Source organism: Stegodyphus dumicola, chromosome 7 (assembly GCF_044657685.1).
Source record: "Stegodyphus dumicola isolate Sdum_Otavi_A_Nest chromosome 7, ASM4465768v1".
Taxonomy (NCBI): Eukaryota; Metazoa; Arthropoda; class Arachnida; order Araneae; family Eresidae; genus Stegodyphus; species Stegodyphus dumicola.
This window is the reverse complement of record NC_140774.1, coordinates 103,353,726-103,376,984: the sequence shown is the minus strand read 5'-3', so window position 1 is coordinate 103,376,984 and position 23,259 is coordinate 103,353,726. Positions and strand designations below refer to the sequence as shown.

The window sequence follows — 23,259 nt, the reverse complement described above, 5'->3', positions numbered from 1 at the left end:
ACAGGTTAAATTTAATTCTCATTTATAAATAAAAGTCTTTTGTTAAATAAATACCATGCTAAAAAGACATAATAAACTTGCAAGGAATTATCGTGTTCCTCCGCGCATGCTCTTGGGTGTAAGCGTTTAGCACATCCAACATACAACTAAAGGCAAAGTTGGTTTTTTATGTTTCCTGTTTTAAGAAGTCTAATGGTCTTTACAAAGAAACCCGAACTAAAATTGTGTTGGCGGTCAGCACCACCCCAATTTGATTAAGTTGGTTTCGTGCCTCTTTTCAGTCATCCGTTAACTGTAAGAAAATATAAGGAATTATATCATTCTTCCTGGCATGCTGTTGTTGTATGTAATTAGTACCTTCAGGTACTACAACTGGAAGATCGCTGATTCGAATCCCAGTAAGAGCACAGTTGATCTTCAGTGTTTCCTGGTTCAAAATATTTAGTGGTTTCTACAGACTTCTTGGTGTGTACAACGATGTGCGAGAACAAAGGAATTTTTCGAAACTACATTTGAGTCTTTCATCACAATGCAATTCAAAAAGTCCTTTTTCTTATTTGGTTAAAAGGAAATATGGTAAATAACTACCCCCCCGGAGCTGAAAAAGTGTTCGTAATTCATATTTGGTAGCAGAAAAAGAAAACTTCTTATCTCAGTTTTTACGAAAGATTTAAAACAATTTTACATGGAATAACATTTTAGTCGGTGTGAATGAGGTTTTAGTCGATATCCATTTCTCACCTAAAATGTGAATTACCGTATATACCCGCGTATAAGTCAAGATATTTTGGACAAAAAAAAAACAAAAAAACTTCAAAGTGGGGGGTCGACATATACGCGGGCCCATAAAAAATTCAAATAATCGGAAGTTCAAAAATTTCTTTATATAATGGAGTTGTTTTCTTCCCGCACTCAAATTGGACGACTTATCAGATAAGTCACTTACTTGAAGTAATTCATGACTTAAATTATGTGACGAACTAATCACAGAACCCCTCTGAAATGATTATAAAATCATTTAAAAAATGTTGTATTAGCAACGAACTAGACGGCACGGAAGATGATGCTGTTTTTGAAAGTGAAAATGACGACGAAGGCTCTAGTAGTGATTGTAACAATACAGAGTTCGAGACTGAAAATATGTATAATGACGAGCCAATGACGACAGAAGAGTTCTATGAAATGTTTGGCGAATCTGAACATGAATCGGATGTTGAAGGATTTTGATTTTGTTTATTTACCAAGGTATTTTTTATCGTATATTTACTTTCTTTTCTCAGATGATTTTGAATAAATGTAGCACTTAAAAAATTTTTTTTTCGAAGTTTCTCGATCGATTTCGGAAGTGGGGGGTCGACTTATACGCGAGTTTCTTATTTTCTACGAATTTTTTATGTTGAAGTGGGGGGGGGGGGTCGACTTATACGCGGGTATATACGGTATCTATAATTTTCTACTTTCGGTTTCATGAAATCGACGGTCTATATTGTTTCTACCAATGCTATTTTCATATCATTTCTATGACGATAATTATTGCATTACAGTGAATTTGGAGCAGGTTGCTCTCCTTCAAGAATATATATTAAGAAGCAATCTTCTTTTGATCTTGAAGATTATTGTCATGTTTGCCACTTATAACTTTGTTCTTTATGAGGCAAATTCCAAAACACTTGCTTCAATCTCCACTAAGGTGAACTCCAAAATCATCAAAGCGTTCTTTGTTGCTAGCTCTTTGTATGACATAGAAATTGTTGTAGAATACTACCTTCTGCCAGAGTAAAGGTAAATTCATTGCAGAAAAAATGATAACAACTATATCATATTTGTTCAATCTATATACTATACAGCAAAGGATGCCGTGGACATAATTTAGTGATGAATTATTCCTCCAATTCAGTTGCCTCACTCCAATTCATTAGTTATGAAACATTTCTTCAGCTCATTGGCTGTACTTGATATCCCGTGAGACACAGAAACATTTAAACAAAGCACTACCCCACAGCTACATTATTTGCCAAAAATTACACTTGACACCATGTTTATAGCAGGAAGCATTACATTGGACTATCATATTTGTTCTTCACCAGATGGAAAATTTCGAGGTCGCCATTTCATTAAAATAATTTTATAATGTTTTAAGGCTGTCTCTTTGCTTAATTTTAAATTCTACATTAGGTATTCTACTCTTCGAGTATAATGATTTTGAAAATTATTTAATGATTGTTCTGATTGTAATTTACAGTGAAGTAAAGCACTTTTAAGTTATACTTAATTAAATTTATTACAAGTTTATTTGCCACAATTTATATCAGAGCCCGCTTAGTTTAGAAAGTGTCTGAATTTTCAGTAAATTACGTTTCAGATGAAAACGATTTTCAGTAAAGACAGATTAAAAAACTGCTGAAAAGAATTATAAGATTTTATGTTAATTAACCGGGTACTATGTTTTGACCCTTTAATGTAATTTATTCTTTCCGTAGTCCTCACCAGAATGAAGATTAGTTGCTTCTGTATTTAAGCCGAGGGTTTGAAATTTTAGAGTTGGCAGAACCTCGTCTTGCTGCTATCGTCAGGCCTAAGTTTATTCCCGGCTTTAACACCTTGCTAGCCGGCGTTTAAAAATACGCACTGCTAAATAAATATCTTGAGTCAGCTTAAGTAATCTATTTTATGTTGTAATCTCAGACCTTTCTTTGAACTTAACGTTACGTTATGCTAATTTAAATTTCTGCAATTAGCACAGGTTCGTCTGTCACGCAAACAAAACTTTTCCTTCATTTAAAACTTGAATAAAAAAAAGCTGATGTGTTAACATGGCTTCCTTGTACGGAATATTAAATAATACGCACTTTTCCCTGCATTTCATTTAAAGTTATTGAATTGAATTAAATCAACTTCGTCGATAGCGCATAAACCACAATAGAATAAGTGCACTCTTTAAAATTCACTATATTTATTTACCATGGTGATACTTCGGCGTTAGGTTCATTTAATAGCGTTACATCTCATTCATTTCATAACTCAAAGTGCATAAAAATTATATCATCTGAAGAATTACCACAAGCTCTATTCAAATACTATAATAAATCTAAAACGATATATAAAAGAAATTAAACTAACAAAATAGAAACAGTTTTTCACGGACGATTCAGCGTTGCTTACCTAATGCGCATGCGCTGCTAGTTAATTCAGTTCTCACTTCGCGTGTCAAGGCAAAAATACATAAATATACAAAATATGTTCATTAAAAATTAAAAGATACAGAAAAACATAAAACACCAAGTACAGTTAAAACAATTAAGAAAACAATATTTACAATTAAATTTACAGTTGGTGCGCAAAAACAAGCTAATAATTTAAATGATAATTCCAGAATGAATTAAACATAATTTAATTCGCGGTAATAAAAGAAGAATTTACTTTGTTGTTGCGAAGCTTAGTTTCTCTAGATTGGTTACAAATCCACTATTCTACTAAGTTTCAAATGTAAACAAATATGGCAGCTATCGTAAACAAAAGTTAGTCTTAGCCGAACTTAGAAAAAACGTTTAAATTGTGGATAATTCCACAATTATTGCATGCAGGTTAACTAAATGCATAAAAATCTTAGCCGGATTAGATTTAATTATATAATTAATACAAGAAAAACATATTTTTTCTTGTATTAATTACATAATTAAATCACTTTTAAAGTATTGATTATATAATTCAATCACTTTTAAAGCAAAATATGCACAATTTACAAAACTGAGGTCACTGAGATATATATATACATATACCCTTTCGGTGCCGTCGATTGCAACCTACATAGGAGGTGCACTTTAAAATTGCTGATAATTCTACAAATATTGCATACAGATTTACTAAAGGCAACCTTACCTTAACCGGAAGATAAGAAGAACATAATTCCATCATTTTTAAAGCAAAAAATGCCCAATTTTAACTAATATAAGACTAGAGAAACTGAGATCACTGAGCCGAGTAATAGAATGGATATATATATATAGAGAGAGAGAGAGAGAGAAAGAGAAACCAAAAAAAAAAAAAAATACTTTTTGACAAACCAAAAAAAATTTTTTTAATACTTTTTAACAAACAAACAAACAAACAAAAACTTTTATCCAAAAAAGTAATTAACAATACAATAATAAATCAAATACAACGAATTAAAAATATCTGCACAGATACGATAGATCTACAACGCGAAATTTTGCTCCTTACATAGTGTAATTACAAGCTGTATATAATGTAAAAAGCTAATTGTCTTCAGACTTATGCTGTTACTACAAAAATGAGCCTATTTCATAATCTTTAGCCTGTCAAATAGCTCTTTGACAGTGAAAATTCTTTTTTCCTTTTCTTAATTTCTTCCTCTTTACGACGTGACAATTAGCCAGAAATTAATTAATTTCCATTCACTAGTATATTCAAAAATTTTAACAGACAGTTTTCCTCAAATAAGAACTCCACAACATACGTCCCTCAAGCATTCCTAGTCACTCCCTCTCCCATAAATTACTTCACACAAGTTTCGCCGACTGACGTAATTCAAAGCCCCCCCGGAAATTCGGAAACACTATCCTTCTGAGTAAGACGCGAAGAAAACACTTTTCCCACTTCCCACTAGAAAGAACTTTAAGTTAATTCATGCTTTTTCTGGCCTTTTATATCTTCATGTAGATTCCCTTTTATTATTATATATATTTTAAATTTAAATTTTTATTTTTTGATTTGTTTTTGCAAAGATTGCATTATATTTCTTATATTTCGTAATTTTCTGATGTTTATTTCAATTACTTTGAGTTCTATTTCATAATGCCAATTTCCAATGTTTAATATTTTACAAATAGTTTTGAATTAAAATGCATAAACACGAGGGTGTCGGGGGACAATTACTCAAGTAATTTATCAAATTTACTGCATAAATTGCTTTTCACTCAAAATTGAATTAGCGAAAATGCTTAATCAGAATGAGTTCTTTAGTGCTCTGCATTGATTTTTGATCCCTTCAATTCACGGAAATATTTGGCCTAACTTAAATTGCCAGTTTGGCATAGCCTTATTACTTGAGTAAAGGACGAAACACCGTATTTATTTCTTAATTATTCTTCATTGAACGGGAGTTGGTTTGTTCCCCTTGAAAAGTCAACTAATTTCCGATCAATGGCAATGATTACTTGCTTTTAATTTAATTTCTTTTTACAATTGAAATTTTGTTATTCATGATTTATGAATTTAAAACATTTAACAATTTACCCCGTTAAACATTTTTAACAATTTACTTCAAGTTACTTTAAAACAATTTTCGGAATTAAACTTCCTAATTATGGATTCACTCTTTTTAGATAATTCTACTAAAATTAATCTTAGGAGATAATATAGTCAATATTTCTTTAGTAAATAAATTATTATTAAGTTACTCTGTAGCTATTGCGCAAGTAATAGAATAACTCGATTTCGCACTAAGTGAATTTAAGATCATACAACATATATATACTTTTGGTGAGGCCGACTAGCCAAAAAGGGAGGTGCACATCTACATGCTACAGCTGTCTTACATAAAAATTTTCAACGTTCTGAGGCTATTTGTTTTTGAGTTATGTGAGATATATACATACGTATGTAAAGACGCCATGAAAAAAATCTCTTCTGAATCCATCTTAAATCAGTTTTATAATTCGTTTGGGGAAAATGAGTCTTTTAATCTATCCTTACGTACAGTTGTCACGGAAAAGCATTGTTAAATTGCATTCGATAGCGATCAAAATGAATATTTTCGTTGAAATATGGTACCCGGAAGCATATTTCACAAATGCACATGTGTGTAGCCACCGAGGGAGGGGCTTCTAGATTGCACCAATGGGCTTCCAGTGATATTTCTATCATGTCAAATAACCCTTTGGTGCGCTTTAAGCAAGATGTTTGGAAACATTTTGTCACGAAATTTCCTGTACAAAATAATTAAAGCATAGTCAGTTTCTTCTGAAAATGCTCATTGTGAAGTTAGATCAAATGTAAGCAATTGTGAAGTTTTCGGTACCTTATTGAAAGAATTTAAAAAGAAATACAAACACGTTGAGTACTCCGCAAAACTTCGATTGATCAATCTCGGTTTCTGTTTTCAAGGAACTAGATTTCTCAACATTCTTCATATCGTAATGTAAAAGTACGCACTTAAAAGTTCTAGAACAGTTATGTAGCATTTTGTATTTTAGCGTAATTGACTGCAAAATGGTAACTGTAATTATTAATTTAAAATATGTTTTAGTTACTATATTCATTTCAGATGAAAAAACATATATTTCTATACATTTGGCATACAGATTACCTTACAATTTTTAAATAAAATTGCGTAAATTTATTGAGAGTAATTTAAAATCTCTCAATAAAATTATGCAATTGCGTATTATTATTATATCTATATTTTGCATCTGCGTGAAGAAATAGCATTTAAGCCAGATTCATTTAATTATTCAGGCTTCAATATACTACTTAAAATATTCTGAATTCTCTTATTTTTCAAAGAGAAAAACTATGCAACGAATAAAAGAAAAATAAATTCAAATTTAAAATGTTACTAATATTTAAGCGGAATCACACCTGTACTAAAAGGTACGAACATTTCTCAAATAGAATTTTATTTCAATTAGAGTTACTGTTGAAATTATTTCTTTTTCCCTCCGATGGATTCATTTTTCCTTTTATTTTTTGTCGTCTGTCGCCGACTAGGTCACGTGACTGGCGGCAGAGAAGGAATGTAATACTCTTTTAGTTAGCTTGAGGGCGACGCCTTGAAATGATCTGATCTTGGCCGCATAGCGGTAATTGTTCTTGATAAACGAATATTGGCCCTATGATGGGAAAATTTATAATATATGTATGATTGTGCTTTCAATAATGTAAATAATGTACATAAGCTCTTCATTAAATGTTTTGTTTTTATATAAAAAAAAATAGAATCGTGAATTCGTGAGCATAAACGTGACAATTTTTATACATGTATTTTTGGTGCCGAAATTCCCGGACCTTTAGATACTTTAAAATCGAAACTGAATATAGTTGAATATAGTTCTATGCTGGAATAATGGAAGGATACCTGAAAATATCAGGTAAGCCATTTTCTTTCATTCTTGAAGTATTCAACCTTGAAAAATAATGATTGAGTTGAATAAAAGTATTGAATATTTATGTTGTTTTATTTAAATATTACTTGAAAGAATAATACTTCATTGATGCTTGAAAAAATTAATTGGTCTTAATCGAAGGAAATTTGTGGACTATAAGTATATTGTTTTTAAAGGAAGTGCTTAAAATATTGAAATACTGTACTTTAAATTTTGTTACAATTATTTGTTGAATTTTATAAGGTTATATTCCATTACTTGAAATATGGAAAATATAGACAAATTAAAGTCGAAAAGAGCTGCTATCAGATCTGCAATCACTAAACAAATAAATAAAGCAAAACATTTGCTGGTAGCAGCGATTGAAAGAACTGACACAGATTCCTTGTTAGAGTGCCAGGATATTTTGTCAGAAAAAGAAAATTCTTTAAATGAAATTGATAAAGAGATAGATAAATTGATTGAAGATAAAGCTGAATATGAAAAAGAATTAAAATCGGTTGAAGAATACTCTCATAAAATTTTGAGTATGAAATCCAAAATTAAGAATAGGTTAAGAAAATGTAAAGCAGATACCGAAGTTAACGTAGTTCAAAATGTACCTGTAACTCCTGTAATCGAAAGTAAATTTGTTGCGGCAGTTAAGTTGCCGAAATTAAATATTGAAAAATTCTTAGTACTTATTTAGAATTTATTATTCTTAGTACTTATTTAGAATTCTCCAGTACTTATTTAGAATTTATTAACTGTTTCAAGAATGCTGTGGATAACAATGAATCTTTGTCAAAAATAAGTAAATTTCAATACCTGAAATCTCTTTTGACAGGTACTTCATATAATGTTGTATCAGGGTTTGATCTCACTGATGAAAATTATGATGAATGCCTAAAATTGTTAAACGAAAGATATGGTAGGCGTGATACAATCATAAACTGTCATATAAATAAAATTTTGAACTTAGAGCCAGTAAAATCATCAAATAATATAAGGGGACTTAGAAATCTGTATGATAAATGTGAAATACATATCAGAAATCTCAAGTCAATGGGGGTAACAACAGGTTCATACGGGCATCTACTTTTGCCTATACTGTTAAAATTGTTACCAGAAAACATGGTTCTAGAATTTCATAAGAAAAATAATACAGAAAATGAGTATAAGGTCAATGACCTATTGGAATTTATAAGAGAAGATTTACGTGCCCGTGAGGCCACAATATTAGTAAATAATTCTTCTAGTAATAAAATACATGACACTTACACTAATTTTAATTCCAAACAAAAATATAATCAGAACTTTTCTTCTAAGAAAAGTGTTCCTTCGGCTGCTGCCTTGAACACTTCTATAAAAATATTTTGTGTATTTTGTGACTCTTCGGATCATACAAGCTTCGGTTGTAAAAGGTATACAGACCAAGAGAAACGTTTTAAATTGAAGAAGGGAGGATGCTGTTACAAGTGTTTCTTAAAATTAACCCCATGTTCGAAATGTGGTAATAAATTTCACAATGAGCTGTTCTGTAGTAAATCAGAAAAACATGAAAGTCCTGAAAATATTAACGCAGATAAATCCACAACCTTAGTATCTTGCGTTTCTGAACAGAAAAATAAAACTATTTCTACATTACTCCAAACTTGTATTGTATGTGTCTCTGGTGGTGAAAACAAAATCCATGCAAGGGTTTTGTGTGATAGTGGTTCAGAAAAATGCTTTATAAAAGAAAATTTAGTAAGAAAACTGAATTTAAAGCCTATAAGAAAAGAAAATTTATTAGTATATTCATTTGGCGGACGAAAACCACAAGAATCATCATTTGACGTAGTTTCTCTTGAATTACAAAATGTTTCGCAAACAAACAATTCCATAAATATTGAAGCCTTGGTAGTTGAAAAAATAACTGGCGCTACAGTCAAAATTCCAGACAAAGGTTTGATTCAACGCTTGAAAATGAGAGGATTTAATCCTGCTGATACAGGGCATGAACGGGAAATAACTATTTTACTAGGGTCAGACTTTTTATGGCAAATTCAATTAGGTATTGTGGGAAAAATTGGGAAGCATTTATACATTGCAGAAACTATTTTCGGACATACTATTCAGGGCAGATAGAATCAAAAGATAGAAGAATAAATTGTTGTAGTGTATCAGTTGAGAGTGAAAATGATGAACTGAAGAAATTTTGGGATTTAGAAGTCATGGGTATTGTTGAGAATAACGAAAAGAATTCTAGTGATTTAGAAATCATAAATGACTTTCAAAATAATTTGAAATTTAAAAATGGTCATTATGAGGCAAGGTTACTATGGAGCAAATCTCGCGATTTATTGAGAAATAATCTTGAAGTGGCTAAAAGAAGATTTGCTAGTCTAGAAAATAAATTTAAGTGTAATGAAATGTTATTTGAAGAATACAACAATATTCTCAGGGAACAAGAACATTTAGGAATTGTAGAAGTATGCCCTGAAAACAGCTCGACACTTAATTCTTATTATAAGCCTCACCATCCTGTAATTAGAGACGACAAAACAACAACAAAGGTACGCATCGTTTACGATGCTTCTTCAAAATCAAATGATGCTCTTTCTCTCAACGACTGTCTTCACCCAGGGCCAAATGTTTTGGACGTGATTTTGAAATTCCGCGAAAATAGGATCGCCTTTTCGGCAGATATCGAGTAAAAAAGGCATTCCTTCAAATATCAATCGCAGAAGAAGACAGAGATTATCTGAGATTTCTTTATTTTAAAAACCTTGATAGAAAAGAGAGTGTAATTTCTTACAAAATGACAAGAGCAACCTTTGGTGTAACTTGTAGTCCTTTCATCCTTGCCTGCACAATAAAACATCACATTGATAAGTACAAGAATTCTAACTTTAAGACTTTTGAAATGCTTAACTCAAATCTTTACTTGGATGACCTATTTTCTGGAGCGACAACTGTTGAAGAAGCGTTTAATCTATCAAATGAATCTGTTAAAATTCTTGATGAAGGAGGTCTAAATCTAAGAAAATTCGAAACCAATTCCCTAGAGCTTAAGCAGAAATGGCTTGAGGAAAAGTTAATCTCTCTCAATAGTGACATTCCATGTACATCCTTAAAAGTACTAGGTTTAATATGGAACAATGATGAAGATGTCTTAGGACTAGAATTAACACCCTTACTGTCCTCTATAAACACTGAATGTACCAAACGTAATGTATTAAAAATAGCAGCCAAAATTTTTGACCCATCTGGATTTATCGCACCCTTTGTAATTCGAATTAAATGTTTATTGCAACAGCTATGGCTTCAAGGGGTACCTTGGGATGAGATCTTTTCTGGAGAACTCGAAAATGACTGGAAAATATGGCTCTCTGAAATAAAAGAACTTAAAATGTTGAAAATTCCCAGATATTATTTTCATGTACCAAATTTAGACAGGGACACTGTTCAGTTACACATTTTTAGTGATGCTAATCCAAATGCGTATGGCTCAGTCGCATACTTGAGATACAGAACTGATGAAGATAAATTTGAAACTACATTTGTTTTGGCAAAATCACGTGTTGCACCATTAAAGAAATTAACGCTTCCCCGCCTTGAATTGATGGGAGCACTGGTGGGTGCTAGGGTTGCCAACTACCTGAAAAATATTCTACATATTTCAAATGTCATTTTATGGTCAGATTCGGAAATAGTTCTACATTGGATTAAAGGTACAGCTAAAAGATGGAAACCTTTCATTGCTAATAGAATTTCAGAAATACATGAAATTTCAGATCCTTGTTCATGGAGACATTGCGAAGGAAAACTCAACCCTGCAGATCTAATAACAAAGGGTTGTTCTGCAAAAGAACTGATAGATTCTTCGAAATGGTGGCATGGCCCTGCATTTCTTTCGTTACCTGAAAGTCAATGGCCAAAACCCAAACTATCGACGTCAAAATTACATGATGTATCAGAAGAATCTCGAAAATCGGAAGCTATCCTAGCGTGTTTGATCAAAACAGACAAAGCTGAAAATGTTCCACTCATGAATTTGACAAAATTTAGTTCCTTGAAAAAACTTTATCGTGTGACTGCTTGGATTTTCAAATTTATATCAAATTTAAAATTTAAAAGGGAAAATAGAAATTTTGCGGAAATTTCAGCAGAAGAAATCAGTAAATCTGAAACCTTTTGGTTAAAACAAGCTCAAGAAGATAGTTTTCCTGAAGTTATAGAGTCTCTAAGAGAAAACAAGCATATTCCAAAAGATTCTAAATTGTTCGAATTAAATCCCATATTATCAGACGAAGGTCTACTTTTGTTACGAGGTCGGTTATAAAAGTCAAACCTACTATTTAACAACAAACATCCAATAGTAATCTCTTCAAAACATAAATTAAGTGAATTAGTAGTACGAGACGCTCATGAAAAGGTTTATCATGCGGGTGTATCGGATACTCTAGTGCATATACGTGAAAAATTCTGGCTCTTAAGAGGAAAACAATACGTCAAATCAATCCTGAGTAAATGCTTAATATGCAAAAAATATAATGTACGTCCTGGACAACAAATCACTGCACCTCTTCCAGCGGATAGAGTTAATGAATCTCCACATTTCGCAATTTGTGGACTCGATTTTGCAGGTCCTTTGTATGTAAAAGAAAATGACAACAAATACTACATTTTATTGTTTACTTGCGCTACTACAAGAGCTATTCACCTTGAGCTCGTAAAAGGCATGAGCACTGAAGAATTTTTACTTGCGTTCCGCAGGTTCGTATCCCGAAGAGGTTTGTGTTCCACTGTGTACTCGGACAATGCTAGAACATTTAAAAGAGCCGAACTTGAATTAAAGCAAATGTGGAAAGTGATTAACCACCCTGAAGTTAAAAAATTTTATGCTTCGCATGGAATCACATGGAAATACATTGTGGAACGTGCTGCCTGGTGGGGCGGTTTTTATGAACGTTTAGTTCGCAGTGTAGAAACTAGTTTAAGAAAGAACATTGGGAAATCATCTTTGACTCAAAGTGAATTAGAAACGCTTTTGCTTGAAATAGAAGCGATGATAAACTCGCGTCCATTAACATACGTCTTTTCTGATCTTGAAGAGCCCTCCGCACTTACTCCAGCCCACCTGTTGATTGGTAAACGACTCTTGAGTTTGCCAGCTGTAAGGAGGAATGACTTGAATTTACCAGGTTCCAGAGAATTTATGTTAAAACGTTTCCGTACACGAGAAAATCTAATAAATCACTTTTGGAACAGATAGAAAAAAGAATATCTCCTGTGCTTGAGATCTGCTCATTATACCGGTCAGAAGAAACCATCTGCATTCAACGTAAATGATATAGTACTTGTTCATGATGAAAATTTACCTAGAAGCTGGTGGAAATTAGGAAGAATAACTAAAATCTTTATTGGTAGAGATGGAATGATCAGATCGTGTGAAGTGAAAACTGGTAATTCGGTAATCAAAAGTCCAGTGCAGCTATTGTACAATTTAGAAATTGATGATATCAGTAATTGCAATAATCAGTGACTGGTAAAAAAAAAATGGACTGAATGACTGATAAACTGATAAAAAAATGTTCTTTTTCATAATGTTTTCATTTATTCATTATTATTTTCCTTGGTTTAATGATTTGTGGTGATCTTGAGAAATGTTAATTTAAATGTTTTGTTTTTTCTATAGTTTCAGAAAAAATTTTTCTTGGTGTTAAGAAATTATTGATATAATGTGACCTGTATATGTAAGTAATTTTTATTTGTTTCTTATTATTATAGTAATATTGTAATAGTTAGTTAAATTTATGATGAACCTATTGTTCATCGGGGGGGCGTTTGTTGAAATTATTTCTTTTTCCCTCCGATGGATTCATTTTTTCTTTTATTTTTTATCGTCTGTCGCCGACTAGGTCGCGTGACTGGCGGCAGAGAAGGAATGTAATACTCTTTTAGTTAGCTTGAGGGCGACGCCTTGAAATGATCTGATCTTGGCCGTATAGCGGTAATTGTTCTTGATAAATGAATATTGGCCCTATGATGGGAAAATTTATAATATACGTATGATTGTGCTTTCAATAATGTAAATAATGTACATAAGCTCTTCATTAAATGTTTTGTTTTTATATAAAAAAAATAGAATCGTGAATTCGTGAGCATAAACGTGACAATTTTTATACAGTTACTCATGGCTCATCAGAATTAGTTTGATGTTGTGAATGCTATGTCAAATTTAAAAGAACTTGAAATACATAACCACAGACCAAAATATGGTTTCTCAGTGTTTTTTGGAAATTTCATTCGTGTTGCTACAGTTGCATACTGTTGTTTAAAACTTTACTTCAGTAAGTAAAGTTCTTCTGCATTAATTTCCATTAAATAATTTTAATTTAACATTAAACTACCTTTTAAAAGGGTACACATTATATATATATTTACATACATGCATCTTAAAAATTATGCTGCCTAGTCTGAAAACTACAATCTGACTTTGAGATTACTAAGGTAAAAATTGCTATTTATAGTATATTTATATTATATTTTAAATTTAATATTGTCATATTAAATTTGACATGAATATTCATTTGAATTCATGTTAAATATTTGGCATGTTAAATTTCACTTTTAATAACTGGTCACTCTTAAATGCATTGTCTGCACAAGAAATACTCTTCAAACTGAATGAATTTATCTTGTTCACAATGAATATATTTAATTTATTAATATATAATTTTTAATGCTACAATAGATATAATCAGGTCATACAGAATATATATTTTGAATCTTAAACTTAAAGCACTGAAATAACAAAATACTAGATCATTGTAACACTTCCAGGCCTTGAATTCTCTTAATCCACAGGTGTTAGTAAACGCATAATATTCGAGGCTAATTGTAGCTTGAGTCATTATCTCGATTCTTCCGAATATCAATGTGTGAGAAAAATCGAGAAAGTGAAATGTCAGCGATTAAATAAACTCATAAAGCGAGCACTACGAGAATAAACTCATAAATAAAGCACTACGAGAATTTTTTCTATTACGCCACATATTTATGACTGCCAAAGAAATACAAATTAAAACGTAAACAATATACGCCCAGTTTCAAAGGTTCACCGTTACAAGAGCAATAGAAGCTGATTGGTCCATTTTCGAAACCCCTCCCTCAGTGGCTATGCTGATGTACGCTTGTGAAATATGCTGGAATGTTTCGTGATTACAATTCTTCCCTTACTTCGTACAAGGAAGTAAAAATTGTTCCAACCTAATTCTGTCAAGGAAAAAAATAAATAAATAAAATAAAAGTTTCATTAAGGGGTTATGATTCTTGCAGTATTGACTTACATAGAAAATAAAAAATAAGAAGAGTGTAAAAAATTTTAAAAATCAACTCAACCTGCTATCAAAAACGTTTTACGTCCAATATTTACAGAAGAAATTCCATTTCTTTATCCATCCTATGACTTTCAGTGGGAAATTTCATGAAGCAACAAGTCATACTTCGAATAATATCACTGCATTCCTCGAAAGAATGAAGACCGATACAAATATTGCACACATACCTTTCCAGCGCATTCCTGTGAAGTCTTCTAACGTTTCACCTATGGCCCATAGTATTTTTAGTCTTTTTTTGGGAAAAGCAAATACACCACTATTGATGAACTGTTGGAGGTGTGGAAAAGGAATAAAAATCAAACCCCTCGGAATTTTATGTCTCCTTTTTGAATGACAATCACGGTGCAGACTTATAATCCAGGAAAAAGACTATCAGAAAGAACATTTAGAAAAAATCTTTTTTACATTTTAAGCATTAATAAAAATAAGAGAAAAAGAGAAAGAAAAAAGTAAAAAGGTGAAAAAATAATAAAAAGAAAAACTGCTATTTAAAAATTTCGGATTACAATCTAGCATCTAAAACAAGACTTTAGTTTAAAAAGCCTTTTTAGAAGCTTTAATGTAAGCAAAATTAAAAGTATAAAAATTCATAAAAAATAAAAGAAACAGCTGCAATATTCTTTTCATAGTCAGATTCTATTTTAATTTGTGAACACTTTTCAAGTTACACAGTTATGATGAATCAGCTACAATAGTTTAAGAATTAATTCAAGATTCAGAACATAATACCATATATTTGAAACGAATCGTTCAAAATGACAGTGTCAAATATAGTGGAAGAGAAGGGCTTGCTATGATATCATTCCTTGAAAATTAATGCTATGTATAAAATTTTCAATATAATAAACAAACGGCTCAATTAAAATCAAGACGTACTTGTGCCTTTTTTTCACCGAATTGCTTACGTATGAGATTTGCAACAAATCCTTTCTGAAAGTGAAATAACAACAATTTCTGTTTTGTCAGAGAATGAAATTCGCGCAGTGAAAAACAAGATACCTGTTAGGAATTACTAAAAAATTAAAATTTAATAGGAATATGTAACATGAAACAGAGTAAAGCAGAAGAGGAACAAGCCAAAGTGAAAATAAGATTAACAAAGCAACAACCTTATATTTGACGTAGATTTAGTCACGATCTCAATCGACTTCGAAGGCAAACAGGTACAGGTCCCTTTCTATCAACAGCAAAGAAATCTGCAAGACAGGAAAGCAGCGGGTACGACGGTCATACTTATACCGTACGGAAGTAAAGCGAACGAGAAGGTACGTTATCTATCGGCAAAAAATAGTAGTAATGAAACTGTTAAAATTAAGTTAATAGAAGTTTAAAAGCGTTAGAAAGGACTGGATTGCACTTAAAATCTAAACAAAAAAAATCTTTGTAAATGTGAAAAGTTTCAAGAAAATCCAACTCACCAATTGTTATCAGATTTATTAGAAATTCCCTAAGCTTGCAGTTGGTATAAGTTTCTCATCAATTCGGATGTTGAATCAACTTATAAATTATTTTTAACTTGTATCAAATTCTGCATTGATATTAAACGCTTCTTCCGCATTTCATACTTGTGTTTCCTATTCTGCTTATAGACTATACCAATTTCTACCTCGACTAATGCTTCGGAAATTTCGCAGGCCCTTCCTGTAAAGCATCTACAAACATCCATCCATCCATTCGTAAAACATCCACAGGTGACTAAAACTTCAAATAACAAAATAATAACAGATTTATTGTTATTATTGTTTGATAGAATCAGTGCAATAATTTAGGTTTTTGAATAACATTATTAAGTTTCTTAACTAACAAGAAATAAAATAAACGCGATAAGAGAAACTTCCTTTCATGTTACAAGGATTTTATAAAACAAATACTTTACGTTTTGAAGAAGGATTACTCAAGTTTCTTTAAGTGCAAGAATTACTTCTATGAAGCCAATATTTGCCTTGGTCTGACTTTTAGCCAATTGTAAAAGTTTTTTAACACTTTATATCTTTTGATCGTATTGTGTGATAAATTCGAAATACTGAAACTAATCTTCCAATGAGTGCTGACATCTAAAGCATCACGGAAAGTAAAAATTTTATTTTCCTGTTTCTTCCCTTTTGTTTCTTCAAATACCGGTTTGCTTTTAAACACCAGATGAGCGGAATAACCTTGAGACAACTCGGAAAAAAGTGGAAAAAAATGTTCAAGGAAAGCTTTCGCTTTTTTAGAAAAAGAAATCGAACCTATGATATTGTGTAGTTTCAAAATGTCATTCTCATTAACAATATCAGTTTTGTATTATTTTGTTATTAATCACGGTAAATGTTAAAATGTGATAAAGAGTTAAAAATAAGTATTACTCATTATTTTATTTCATTTGCAGGAAATTACGCTTTCTATTGGCCTTTACCAAGCATCGCTTTTGGAAATTCTAATCAAGGGTCAGCAGTTTTAGATCGTAATATTCATGCAATTCAACTTTAAATGATAAATGAAATAGTATCGATCATTTGCGTTAACTGTAGCCATCGTTTTCAGCGTTACTCTGCATATCGGGATTTGAAAGTGTTAATATTAGAAACTGTGCAAAAGGATTAATGTTTTATGAAGTATGAACACATTAAATAATATAACAACGTAGAATATTCTGAATTACAGCTAATTACAATTTATTCCATTTGTCGTCCTCCTGCGAATTTTAGCATTTATTGTTCCATTAAGTCGTTTAATTCTTTCTATTGAATACAATTTTATGTAGTATTTGTGATAATTTAGCTTCATCAGTTTTGTATTTTCTTTCCTTACCATGTTTTATGCTGGAAAGGAAAAATGTCTTTAATAAAATGAAATGAATGCTAAATGCAAATCCATGTATAAAAATTTTAAAAAATAAATATAATATAGCATAAACTTACTTGCATAAAATTATTTATGCAAGTAATTCTAGCAAGAGGTAAAGGGGAGGGATAAATAAATAAAATATTGGAGAGATCTATACGGAAGGAGGAAAAGTAGTGTGGTTCGTATGGAGTCACAGGCTGGAAACTTTCAACGGAAATCACGTTATATCCAAGGAAGAACGGAAACTTTTTTTTTTCTGCTTAAAATGTTCTGTTTTTTTCTGTTCGAGTCATACTGCAGCAAATTTTAAAAAAATTTAGAAGATCCACAATTAATATATTTTCATCTTTCTGATTATAAGAGAGGGGGAAGAGATTGTTTTGAAAATTTCAAAGATTTCTAGCAGATACAGTTTTAGGCATTAAAATTTTTAAATGATGGATTTGAATGGTAAAAAGCAAGTGAGAGGTATTCAAAATACTAGCAAAAAATTAGGAATTACACTAAAAATTTCATTTCAATTCCACCAAAGCATATATTTCAACTCCATTCGATGGTGCAAACAATAAAATTCTGAGAGTATTAGCTTGTTCTCTGAAGGAAGATATATGTTAAAAAAAGTTTCAACATTAAATTAAAAAAAAATTAAAATTTTGGAAACATCGCTTACCGCAATGCATTGCCATTGACAAAGAGTGTGTGTGCGCAGAATTCGAGCTAGATAGCTTATGAGACATTAGTTTAAAAATCGATAGCAAAGTTTTGACCAGAGGGACAAGCACCAAGAATGGGTTACAAAAAAGCTTATATATATAAGGATATGCTACATAGAATTATAATCATAATTCCTCACCGCTTACAGTTATAGGAATATTTATGCTAAATTTTTTATTTAATTTAATTCTTATAGAGAAATATTTTAATACAAAAAAATGTAATTATTTAGTAATGCTCCATATTATCCAAGAGTGCTGTATTCAGAAAAACATACTGTGTTTTACAATGCGCTGTCCGGCGAATTTCTCCATTTAAAGTTTAATTAAGAAGTCGCTCTTAAAAAAATATGCGAATTAAAAATTTAGACTGAAGCCTGAAAATCTATTCAGCGTTAAAGAAACTATGCTATTACTGAGTTGCAGGAAATATCTTTTGGCCATAACATCATTAATTAGAGTAACTCAGCAAGACACAGGTAGAGATTGGAGTGCAATGACAGCTTCCTTTTTCGTTAGCAATAATGCTTATTTCTGGAATGTATTTAATTACTTGCGTCTGAAAGCCCTCAGCGATTTAGAATGCTATTTTTACTTGAATAATCAGTAATCTCTAAGAGCAAAGATAACTATGTAAAATATTGCCGACTATATTCATTCATCTTCATACTGTGCATATGAATATTTTCATAGTATTCATAATATTTACAATTTTCTTTTTTTTTTTTACATTTTTTAATTAACATTTCCGAAATAATTTTTAGAATGATATGCTATATTTGTGTAAGAGACGTCAAAAACTACAAAACTATTTGATGCAATTTAAGTCCAGGTTCAATTATTTATATTCCTTTTAGTAACTGATAAACTTCTAAGCTGCTTTATTCTACCTAAACTGCAGTTTATGAAATGAAAGAGGAAAGTTTCACTTTGTATACCAGAAATGCAGCAAATATTAAAATTTTCATGGAACTTTTCCAGTTAATCCACTTTTTCCAGTAAATCTACAAAAGTTTTCATGTAAGTCAGTTAAAAATTTCGATACAACACATTTTAATTCTTCCAATGCTTGTTAATAGATCATTTCAGCAAGACTTATTTTATTACTATTGTTTCTTCATACATCTACCTGATTCAGAAGAATCATAGCCAAGATGATAATGTGTTCGGATAGCTATGTTGTGACAGTTATTCTTAAAATTTGTCTAATAGTTACGTTTCGAGTTAAATCTCATCCTGTTTCTCTATGCTCATGTCACATTTTCTCTCAAACCAGAAAGTTATCAAATTTAATGGCATGAGGAATAGTTTAAAACTAGGAAGTCTGTCCTTAACTAGCCTACTGGAGCATTTGCCACACCACCGTTGAGAAGCAGTTCTTGTGGCTTATATGGAAAGATAAAAAAATTAAGAAGTAGTTGTACTGTTGGTAAAAACTATAAACTTCATACGTGCTCCAGCAATTGAATGCCGCTGCATGGGTTGCAGGTCGATTTGAAAAGAAAAAAAAAAAAAAAAAAAAAAAAACCATATTAGGCAAGGGAAGGTAGTCCAAGCAAAAATCACCTTGGAAATAATTAAAAATTCGTTTACCGAGCACCCGAGTCACATACCGTGTTCATACGGATTTCTTTATTTCTCCAAACCGCACTTTCGAGCCGAACCCGAAGGGTCACCAATCCCTGTTCTTGGTTCTACTTGTACGGCTTTGAGCTCTGTTGGTAACTAATTTAAAAGCTTAGCCTTAATGTAGACAAACTCAGTTGCTTTAGATTTGAAGCAGAACTTTATTTTATTTGTAAAGATTTTAAATTTAGCTATTAAGATAGCAGTCTCATGTTTATAATCATTTTAATACTACAGATCATCATATTGTAATTCCAGATGACCAGAACACGTTTAATAAATTTTAGTTGACAGTGAATTCGATCTGATTTTGATTTTGGACATTTTTTATGGTTGAATTTAAATATTTATTAAAGGCGGTAATCCGCCAATTGATTAAGATAACTGTGCGTGTTAACCTTTAGTTTAAATATTCATTTATTGTGGTTTAGGGAAGTGTTCGCATTTTCAAAGATGCAGGCCGCTCTCAGTTCACTTTTATTGAGAACAACCCTTGCCCTCTTAGGGCTGAACTGAAGAATGACTTCCTGAGAAGTGAGAATGTTATCCGTATGTCTTAACCATCTAGATTTCCAGACCTAAGCCATACAATATATGTCTGGAATGCCCTTGAAGGGCAGTTGCAACTTTCCTTCTTCTTCCGAGCAGACCTGTAAATAATGTTCCTGCAAGAGTGGGACAGAGTGCCAACAGGGTTCAATAAGCTGTTTCATTTCCAGAACGAAGTCGTATTGTGAGAGTTGTGTATGACTATAACAGAAGACCATACCCCCCTGTTAACCTCCCTTCTGTTCAATTTTGTAGTCTCTGTTTTAGACTTTTCTGTACCAATGAGGTATTACAGATGAACGTGCATGTATACCTACTGTATACATACTGTACGGTATATTTTTTATATTTATGTCCATGTCGAATTTTATTAATATCTGACATCAGTTTTAGAGACAATGAACCAAATGTGAAAAATTTCTTTAATTTTAAACATTAATGTGTAAATTTGAAATATTTATGATAATGTTATGACACTTAATGGTGATACGATACTTAGAGACCTTGAATTCGAAGACAGTTGTATAATATTGCAGTGAAAAAGAGTTTGATATGTTTATATCCTCAAATATACGTATACGTTTAAAAGTCATGACTCAAGGAATTTCTCTACTCCTTAGCTTAGGGAATTTTTATCTTTCTTTCTTAATTTATAGATGATAATGAAAATGACATTTTGTATATGCTTAAGAGTTAACATCTGTTTCTTTGTTTCATTCTGAGAATCAGTTATCCATTGGTACTAAATCTGCCGAACTAGTATGGAATATATATTTAAACAAGGGCTGCGTCTAAGACGGGGGAGGGAAAAAAAAAAAAAAAAAAAAGCAAAAAATAGAAAAAAACGTTCCAAAACAAATCATTAGCATTTTCACTTTCAGACTATGACCTTCATTTTATTTAAAACTAGTTTTCAGCAGTACGAAATCGAGTAAAGGTAGTGTTCGGGAGAGGAAATTTGAATGAAGGTGTGACAGTCACATCCTGTTCAAACAACCACAATACTTTTTCTTCCTGGATGGCAACGAGATAAAGGGGGTGCTAGAAAAGTTGTATTTTGAATGGATTATCTAAGTAATAATCTACATTTAAGACATTGATTTCAAATCGAAAACTGATAAGATAAAATAACTAAAGTTTTAAGTTTTGCTTGTTCAGAAACATACAAATATTGGTCTTTAAATTGTGTTTTGTGAAAACCTAGGCTTCTAAACATTTCTTCTAGAGGCTTTGCGAGTCAAAACCAAAGTTCGAAGCAATTCCTAAATGCCAAATGAATTGCGAAGCTAAAGATCTAAAATAATTAAATATTGAATTTTTTTCATTTATCATTGTTTGGAATAATAATAGAAATGTTTTTGTACGTGGTAAGAAATTTCTCTTCGTTTTCCATAAAATATACACAGCATTGATAAGCTTTTTTAGCATTTATTTTCTTGCAAACGATAAGGATTCTAAATAAAATTTACAGCTAGATGGATTCTCTGAGCCAACAAAGTTGAAAGACGATTAGTTTACTCAAAGCCAAAACTACAAATCTGCAGTCTTTGCTGTTTCCCCTCCGAACTTAGAAGACACAGGCGCCACTTCATTTCTTATGGTGAACACTTCCATTTCCTCAAAATCAGATTACCAAGCCGGAAATCATTGTCTTATTATGTTAACAAACATTTGGAAAAGTCTCTTTAAAACGCTTCAACAACTTTTCTTCAAGAATGTATCGGGAATTAAGGCTCAAACATAAAATTTCAATCTGCTCTTTGGGACAAACCCATTTTCATCTAGATCTAAACAAAAACGACTTTTAAAACTAAGAGCACAAACTGCAACTAAAATATAAAGAGCGTAAACTACAAAGTGATATATTAAATGCAACAATATAGGAGTGTCGTCCATTGAGAAAATTTGCAATTCATATACATTTGTAATTTCTAGAATTTTAAAAATTTCTATATGCTCCACATTTAATAGATATATGCTCCACATTTTCTCCCCGTAGATGCGTATAAAGTAACTGTTTTGTAAAAGTCATGATCTGATTTTTCCTCAAGCATTTTTCCAAAAGGTTTCTTTTAAACGTGATTTTATTCATATCCGATATTGTGAATTCATGGCTTTGGCAGTATAACGACGACATATTAAGTTAGATTATACTATATATGAATCAAACATCTAGTAGTAACAATAGTATCTCTCAAAAGTAAAATATAAATTTGATACTGAATATGGAATAATCATTTCTTTTATTTAATAAGCAAAAGATAAAAATAATTTCGACTTCTTCCTGCGGAATCGCAAAAAATCGCTGTAAGCTGTTGTCTGGGATAACAAAATTATAGTTTCATTTCTAGCATCGTTTACTTGTTCTGAATCTTCCTGTTAACTTGCCAAGGATTCAAGTTAGAAGGAAATGCATTACAGTATAAATATATTAAAATGATAGTATTTGTCTTCAATATTACTTTCTCCTTATAGTTTTGCAAATATTTCTACCTCCTGCCTGTATTTCTCTTCTCTTTATTTTTTTACCTTTATTTGTATAATTATTTAAAATTTTAAATTCTACAGAACGTAGCAAGCTTTTAATAATTAACATAATAATAATATAATAATAATAATTAAAGATAATTCAGAAAAGTTTTAGTGCTCATGCATGACTTTTAAATCACTTTGACTTATTCTAAGAGTATTATTCTCAACTTTATTTTTCAAAATATTTCTTAAATAGTTGCTAAAAATAAAAATTGAGAAACAGAAAAGCTATAAAATAAAATATTTTTTTTTATATTATAAGCTTTCACTTACAATGGATATGATATCAAATTCATTGAAAAGAGAAAAATAACTTTTCATAGAGTTTAGTGCAAATAATAGAATAAACAATTTTATTTAAAGAATTCTTCTAAAGTTTTATATAACGAATAATAAAAGCGTGAGGAACCCATGATAAATTAAAAAAGATAATGGCTTATGCATTCGACAATGCAATAAAATTAATAAATTTCGTTATTTTGGAGCTCCACGATTTTATATAAAACTTTAGATGAATTCAAT

General features: G+C 31.1%; 1 protein-coding gene and 1 long non-coding RNA gene across 3 annotated transcripts; both read left to right on the top strand.

The window, feature by feature from the left end:
* The first annotated feature begins 6,769 nt into the window (after nucleotides 1-6,769).
* Nucleotides 6,770-17,336, top strand: LOC146996303 (uncharacterized). Its single transcript, XR_015042175.1, has 2 exons — nucleotides 6,770-7,109; nucleotides 12,787-17,336. It is a non-coding gene; the product is annotated as an uncharacterized LOC146996303 (long non-coding RNA).
* Nucleotides 9,907-17,336, top strand: LOC146996302 (uncharacterized). 2 transcript variants are annotated; one of them, XM_085820661.1, is made up of 2 exons: nucleotides 9,907-12,844; nucleotides 16,860-17,336. In XM_085820661.1, exon 1 carries the CDS (start codon nucleotides 9,907-9,909, stop codon nucleotides 11,428-11,430), a length of 1,524 nt encoding a protein of 507 aa, XP_085676787.1. In that variant the 3' UTR covers nucleotides 11,431-12,844; nucleotides 16,860-17,336. The 2 variants fall into 2 exon arrangements, with proteins under 2 accessions (XP_085676787.1, XP_085676786.1); XM_085820660.1 differs by having other exon boundaries at nucleotides 9,907-15,756.
* Nucleotides 17,337-23,259: the final 5,923 nt, after the last annotated feature.

What these genes read in the sequence shown, in the direction of transcription:
- LOC146996302 (XM_085820661.1), top strand. Translation starts at nt 9,907, where the DNA reads ATGACAAGAGCAACCTTTGGTGTAACTTGTAGTCCTTTCATCCTTGCC.